This window comes from Leptidea sinapis, chromosome 33, assembly GCF_905404315.1.
Source record: "Leptidea sinapis chromosome 33, ilLepSina1.1, whole genome shotgun sequence".
In the NCBI taxonomy this organism is placed as follows: Eukaryota; Metazoa; Arthropoda; class Insecta; order Lepidoptera; family Pieridae; genus Leptidea; species Leptidea sinapis.
Window position 1 is genome coordinate 2,342,291 of NC_066297.1, and position 8,275 is coordinate 2,350,565.

At 34.1% G+C, this 8,275-nt stretch overlaps 1 protein-coding gene across 1 annotated transcript; it reads left to right on the forward strand.

The window, feature by feature from the left end:
* The first annotated feature begins 6,989 nt into the window (after positions 1-6,989).
* LOC126974788 (uncharacterized) lies at positions 6,990-7,941 on the forward strand. Its single transcript, XM_050822470.1, has one exon. The coding sequence runs from the start codon at positions 7,115-7,117 to the stop codon at positions 7,793-7,795; it is 681 nt and encodes a 226-aa protein (XP_050678427.1). The 5' UTR covers positions 6,990-7,114; the 3' UTR covers positions 7,796-7,941.
* The last annotated feature ends 334 nt before the right edge of the window (positions 7,942-8,275 follow it).

Sequence of the window (8,275 nt, forward strand, 5' to 3'; positions counted from 1 at the left end):
CCACGGATCTCTTCATTTCTGATTCGATCTCGCAGGGAGACTCCAAGCATAGCAACTAGAGAGTGTTGGACGGTGGTAATCACGTACCATTCGATGTCTTCCTCTTCCGCCAATTCATTCCCCTTACTGAGATGGTGCCTGTTACAAAATATGTATGATAAAATACTATAATGACATAATAATAAAAGTGATGGAAGAAGAGATACCTCCCACACAAGCTTGTCCGGATACTTATGAGTAGCAAAAAACGAGTGAAAAATTCCTCAAAACTTGATACCAATACAGTAAATTTACTAGTTAAATGAAGAGGATTCGACAGAGGTAGATACATTAGATACATACCATGCACATCACATGAATATATTAACCCTTTTTGTTGACAATGTATCTCACACATGTGACACTATCATTATATTTATATAGATTAAAAAAACTAAATCTTGACGTCAGTCCTGTGCAAATAAGTTTCCCACTGGTGAAATCCCTAGAATAATCACAAGGCATTAATCACCTGCATCTTAAGGCGAAGAGTAAGCATAAAACACGCAAACATGGTGTTATTAGACAAGTTTTGTGGTGAAAGTATAGCATTTCGAGCTATGAACACTACTTTATCCTGTTACACATATCCTTAAGTGTAGGTTGCTAATGCTTGCTGTTGGTTATAGTTAACACTGCCGAGCCTTTTTGAACTTCCACTTTTCTTTGAAGTTAAACAAGTTTTTTGGCATGGCGTGACTCATTTTTTTGGCACTTCTCTCAGAAAAGTTATTCTTATAGCTTGTACTTTTTTGTGTAGGTTCATTTATTCAGATTAGTAGTGAATAACGAGGATTGTAAGTATATAAACTGTTTTCCAGCCAAGAATTTTGAAAATATTGGCTTTGTTACATAGATAGCGGGTCGGCAGCCGTGAACTAATATCGCTCAAAGTCGCTGGCATTTAGTGTCGCCTTAATGAAACCAAATTGAAATTAGCCTCACCAAGTACGTAGGTACAGTACTCATATTGTGACAGAAGGAATATAGGAACTCCAATTATATTATCCCAATTTACTGCCCAAAATTCTTAGAAGTCTCTTTCAAATACCGAAACTATAATAAAAATTAAAAGCTGTTCTTAATATTGAAATGTAGCAGGTGGAATGTCGTTGTTTATAGATCCATTGAGCGACTTTAATTATATTTAAGTGGCCTTATATTCTAGTTTACATAGAAACAAGCGAACTTTAGCAAACAATTTATGAGGTATTTTTATTAAAAGTGGATGTAAATACTACTTAATAAGAGGTGGGACTGCCTTAGTAAAAATTGAAATTTAGTTTAGCATGAACTGTGCAGTCATGTGAAATAAGTTTTAAATAGTAGAAATTACAGTATGGCGGCGGTTGGCGACGAAGTATAATCCAGCTAGGTTTGAAGGCGAACAGTTGCTCAAAACATAGTGGATTTCGGCTATCTGCGTTTTTGGCAGGATTTTAGCCGTCATCTGTCAATCTATCAATGACAGCACGTTTCATACAATCGAGTGAATCGCTTATTTCTTAGAGAATTTCCTATGCTGATTTGAGGAAATATGAAACGCGGGTTGCCTGATGGTCATCGCCATTATTCGTACTCTATTCGAGCAGAAGAGAAACCACAGGAACATTGTTGATGATGATTTATTGATTTGTACATAAAGATACAAATTTTTTACAAAAACTACACATTTAAAATCTTTTCTATGAGGTACTTATCAAATCAAATCAAATTAAAAATATTTTGTAGGTAAATTGCACTACACTTGAAATTTGTCATTTTTTCATACAGCTTGTTCGGAATGCAGATTTCCTTAGCGAGCAAGAAACTCTATCGTTGCTCTTTTCAAAACAGAATGGTATATTACAGGTTCCTATTTTGAATTAAATTTACAAATCATTTCAAATGTAAATTAATAAGTAAAAACATAGTTATTGAGTACATACTTAAAGTACAATACAGTAGATGTATCAATTCACACATACCGTAAATAAAATAAAGGCATTATGCGAGCATTTTATTAGCTATTATAAAAAAATATAAAATAACTTTAATTTAAAAAAATAAAGAAAATAAAAAAAAACATAAATCAGATTTCCCGGTGGGGGATCATCCAGCAACCACAAGCAGCGGCCGTTCACGAGCATGAGGCATGGACCAGCCATCGCCTCCCTCGACCATATTTAAGGGAAGGGACGCTCCACGTCGCCGCTACAAGCACTGGTATTTAACGAGCATGACGATGCCTGTCACGAGAAGTTAATATTTTCAGCTATGGTCCAATTATAAAATAACTCAAACCAACTATTATTAAACTAAAATAAACTTTTAACTTAGTATTTTAAGAAAAAAATCCGCTTCAAATTATCTAAGCTAATAAATGGAGATTCGGTTTAATCCTTCGGTTATACTACGAAACTACTGAACCGATCGGAATAATACTTAGACCATTAGATGTAGCGTGTTTCAGGGAAGGATTTAATATATAATATGTAGGTGATTACTCAACTGGAACATATATTTTCACCTAGAAATACCTATGTATATTCGCAATACAAATAATTCGGCAATGACATTTCATTACATATTATGACAATTCATACAATGAGCGGGCGGTACCTACTAAATTTATATGGCAAAGCTACGCCAGTGTCAGTCTTTAAGAAACCCAGTGTTCTTAGGTAGTGCGGTATCTAGTTGGAGCGCAGCAGAGACCAATCCTTAATCTACGTAATATTGAAATATACTCTCGCTCGGCACATTTCGTCCATCAAGTCTCAACTGTCATACAGTCAATGTCACTCTTAATATAACAGCGACCTAAATATATTGTCATATGGGTTTCAGATTGTATAACCATCAGTTTTAGTTCATCTTTTATTAATCTTTGATATACATAAGTCTTATATTATAAAATCTTTATATGCTTATAAACGGAGATTTTTTTCCCTCCATTATAGAGCGAAAACTACTGAACCGATCGGTACTCACACCAGTAGTCTTAGATTAAGTATTGGCCTCCGCTGCGCTCCAAATAGATACCGCACTACCAAAGAACAATAGCTTTTTTATGCATTAAAAAGTTTATCTCTCAGAAAAATCAACTTTCATCCATAATTTCAACGACTGTCTTACGAATTTTTGATCAGGCCACGTCTCCTAACCCGAGTTCAACATTTTATACCCATCCAAAGATAAAAGACAAAGAAGTTCTTTTTTTCCATACTCAACGCCGACAAAGAAGTTTTCACTTCATAATGTTAAGACTATTAAGAATAAAAAACTCTGTAGTAGATATTCTATTGTCTATGTTAACATAGTTACTAGTTGTTTTGTTTTAAACGTAGACTTACCCCCTTATTCGTAATGGTCCGCTAACTTTAAACAGCCGCTTAGGAGTGTTTTTTCTCATTCTGACTTAGGTCAATAGAAGAAGACAGAGTGAGAATTAGCAATGCTTTAAGTTGGCAGATTATTATGAATAACGTGGTTAGAATGTACTAGTATTAGATAATTTATAGGTCTAGATAGAGCCTTTTGCTGTTAGACAACCGATAAAAACAGGTCAGGAGTATTAGTTTAGTGTGTGTGATAAGCTACGTCTTACACTCGCGATTTGTATGACACTTTGTGTTAGTGTGCGTGAATTGCTCAAAATAGAGGTTAGTTCTAATGTCAATTTTTCGTTTTCATAGCTGTCATAGTCTATCTCGACGTATAAATGATCTAAGATACTAGCATGTATAATAAATAATAATAATAATAAAAAAGCTTTATTTAATTCCACACTAGAGCATGAAAAGTTACACAAAATTGTTAAGTTTAATATTTTACAATTATATTACTAATTAACTTTAATAAATCTGCTACTAATCCACTTTAATCTCCTTCTAATGTGGACCTCCTCATGGTAAAAGCCTCCTCCAAAGAATTCCAATTTTTCTCTATTTTGAGCAATGGTCATCCAGTCTCTCCCTGCGTTGGATACAATCTCGTCTTGCGCCCGGGCGACCTCTACTTCTCACGCCTTGCGGTCCTTTCCATTTTGTGGTGTAAATTGTCCATTGATAGTCATCGTATCTCCCAACATGGCCAGCCCATCTCCATTTGAGACTTTGAGCGAAGTGTAGAGCATCCTATACCTTGGTTATTTTCTGAATTATTATGTTTCTTACTCTATCTCTCAGTTTTATATTTAAACAGCTCCTTTCGATTGCCACTAGCATGTACGAGTACACAAATGTCAATGTGTGCGTTGATAATCAAAATGCTAATAGTAGTTAATGTTGTTTAATATATCCATTAACTAAAGTATAACAAATTCTGATTCAATTAAAGCAAATAACAAAAGGAAAATTTGCCACTAGACTTAATACCATGAAGTATTTTTTTCTTCTATAAATTTTAAATTAAATAAAGTGGATCACTATGGGGTCGTCTTATCATCATCATTATTAGCCAGAAGACGTACACTGCTGGACAAAGGCCTCCCCCGAAGATTTCCACGACGATTGGTCCTGCACTGCCCTCTAGAACGTATTTACGGTGATCTTGACCAGATCGTCAGTTCATCTTGTGGGCACCTACCATCACTGCGTCTTCCGGTACTTTGTGATTCTGGTCGTCTCAATTCATGCAAATTTGATGGATAGATTTATCCACTGTGGTTATCAAGGAACCTTTTTTCATGAAAAACCACAGGTAAAAGAAGTCTGGTCTATTTTTGGCGTTATTTTTATTTATTTAAAGCCAATAATAACTCCCTTAATTCCTGACGCTGATTTTGTTATTTGTATGGTGTTAAAAGGGGGCCTTTGCCCCTTTCAAGCCATTGCTTGATTAAAATCGCTTCTAGATCACCATAGAATAACTCACAATATTATTCTCTATTTTATTGAAAAAGTATTGTATTTCAGTTGTGTTTAAAGGCAGATAATGTCTTCTCAAAATTTCATCGGTACGCACGGTTAAAAACTACATTAGGATGCCTGGTTGCAATCAAAGCAACTAAACTATGGGATCACCTTGATTTTCTGGATTTGTTCCAGCCAAAAATGAGTCAACATCCAACCTTGGGTAGCAGTTAAGATTTCTAGTTTGCTGAGATGTCCAGTCATCTGCTACACCTACAGAAATTCATTGTCTATTTAAACCTATAAAACGTAATACTAACCCTATGTGAAAGTGAGATAACTTACATAAAAACCTAGGTGTGAGAATGAGTCGGAATAGATGAAGACAATGAAACCGTTTTGAAACAATTTAGTGTCCATTAGTCTCCTGACAAATTAGACCGCGTTTTGCATTTTAGTGTTTTACGGATATTAATTTAAAAAAAAAATATATAACCAGCAATCATCGAACTAAAAAATTATTTCACAGATAGTTAGTACTGATTCTTCAATACTACTTTCGGTTTTCGGTTTACAGACAATTTATTCTCATAAGATATAACATAAAATCACTTATATGAGAATTTTACATAAATATACAATATAATATTACCTTAGGTTTCCATGACTAGGCATGCAAAACAAACAAAGTGAAATTACAAAAAATGAAGGTACATAAAAATTTCTCAACATAACATGAACAAATTTTATATTTATCCGGAATAAGAAGGACTGGATGTGGTTAACGACTTATAAAGATAAAAAAGTTAAGTTGAAGTAAACTAAAATAAAAAAATTAACAATTATACAAATAAGAAAACTTAAAACAAATAAGTACATGTTTATATAAGTGATTGTGCATTCGAGCATTTTTTCAAAATCATATTATTTATTTTATTCGTAACAAAGTTAAGATGAAAAAATACTTTCGTGATGTTCATTTTCGTAGAACATATTATGCACTAAAATTCTAAATTTTCCATACATTTTATATACGCAGTAAACAATTTAATTTCTAAAGATTATATTAATAAAAAAATATGAGTTAGAAAATAAAATATTGTTGACGTGAATTTGACGCCGTTTATCAATACTTGTCATAAGGATTGTCTTTTAAAGCAATATACTACATACTTCACTAACTCACTAACACATCTGTAAATTTAACATAGATAAGAGAGCCTACGATCGACTTTTAATAAGCGATCCGAAGTACTGAAAGGCGTTTGGATCGATTATAAAGAATGAACGAAATAAAATTGCGTTTTGAAACCTAAAATGATATGATATTAGCGGTTTTTTGCGTAGAAAATACTAAAAATACATTTTAAAATTGGGCAATTACTTATTAAATAATAGTAATATAAATAAATATAGTTCTTTGAATTACAAATTAAATGTTTGTTTAAGTGTTTTCGTAAAAATAACGAGTTATGAACGCACCTCCATTGATGTTTGATTTGAAAGGACCACAGAGTACACTTTTTTTAATTCGTTCTTGTGAACAGGCTTATAGCCCGGGCCCTTACTGCCTCGTCTTTAGTATTTTCATTTTTGGTATTTATTTTCAGTATTTTGTTTTATAAAAAAGTCCAATAAAGTATACTCAACTCATCTTTAATCACTAAAATTTTTCTTTTCTAAGTAGCAGAAGTAGTAGCAACTTTTTTCGAATCGGTCACTTTGACAAATAAGCTATCCAGTTTAGGTTGAAATAACACCTCATGGTACGAATGAATGAACGAACTAAATCAGTTTGCGATTCAGTTGATATCATTTTTGACATTCAATTGGAATCATTGCGATTAATTCAGTTGATTTGACGTCAACCTAAATTAGATAGCTGTAATCCCGTCGTGGTACGAAATTGCAAAGCAGTTCATTTTAGGTTGTCAATTGAATCGCAATAAGAGTTCATGGTAGGCCCGCAGCATTTTGAATTTAGTCTCGCCCTAATGAGGATAGTGTTTGTCTATTACGGTAGTATACTAAGTTTATGTTCAAACCATAGATTTATCAATTGTCCTTTTATCATCTGTCAGCCAACATCAACGTGACATATTTTGAAGTTCCATTACATCATAAAAACACAAAAATTTTCAGGAATAAAAAATGTCGATTAAAATTTAATGTTATCCAACCAAGTAGCGACAATCAACCATGTGATTTACAGAATAATATGCTGAGTGTGAATAACTGTGATGTTTAGGAGTTCTCTAATCGTCGCATTCCTTGGCATACCTAACCCAATAGTCGCATTCTCCGGTCTCAAAACCTGGTCAAGAAAAACACTTTATAATAAAATAGACCTTTGCACACAATCCTGCTACAGCCAGATCGTCCCTGGATTATACTTGAGCAATGCCACTGCAGCAGCTGATAGGAGTGTCTTGGAAAGACTCAACATCACTCATGTCCTTACAGTCGAAAATCGTCGGTTACCGAAAGAAACTTTTGTGGATTCCGATATTTGCACTCTTTTCATCCGGGCCACTGACCATCCTTCAACTAACCTCCTGTGCTACTTCCCAATGGCCAATGCTTTCATCGAAGAAGGAATCCAGAAAGGCAATGTACTTGTCCATTGTCATTTCGGAGTGTCCAGATCAGCCACGTTAGTCATTGCCTATATTATGCAGAAGTACAAATTGAATTATGATCAGGCTTTCAATTTTGTGAGGCAAAGGAGAAAATTTATTAACCCTAATCCAGGTTTTGTGAATCAGCTCCGGGAGTTCCACAGGCTGAACTATGAAGTCAGCGGTCTTCATCGCTTGGAAGCATTTGTGAACGTGAATGCCAGGAAACATAAATATAAAATAGCTTCTTTCGCTGCTGTGGTCGTGGGAGTTTTAGTTCCAATTGTAGTATTGGTCGGATGACAGACAAAAATATTTTCAATGTTACCTTCACGCAAGTTGAGTAGTTCTGTTTTAGTAATTTTTATATTTTATCGTTTATTAATAACAATGATTACATGTGTAATAGAATTAAAGAGGAATTTTATAAAAATATATACTCTTTCGAATGTTTTTTTTATATCAGCTATAATCAGACCACGTGATGGTATAACATAAGCCCCCCTCCACCTATTTCATTAACGTTGCGCAACTGAAGGAGGGTTTTCAAAGAGGATTCATGGCACAAAAATGCAATTTCGTTTTATATACATGAGCCCGCAGCACTGAGCAAAAAAAATATAACTTATTAGAATTTTGGTTTTTTCAAATAATGATGCTTTTCAAATAATAGCAGGACGTTCAGCTGCTAAAAATTGATACGCCCTGCCGGTGCAATGCAGTGCCGCTCAGGATTAATGCAAAACCTAAAAATTCTGAGCGGCATTCCAATTGCGCTCGTCA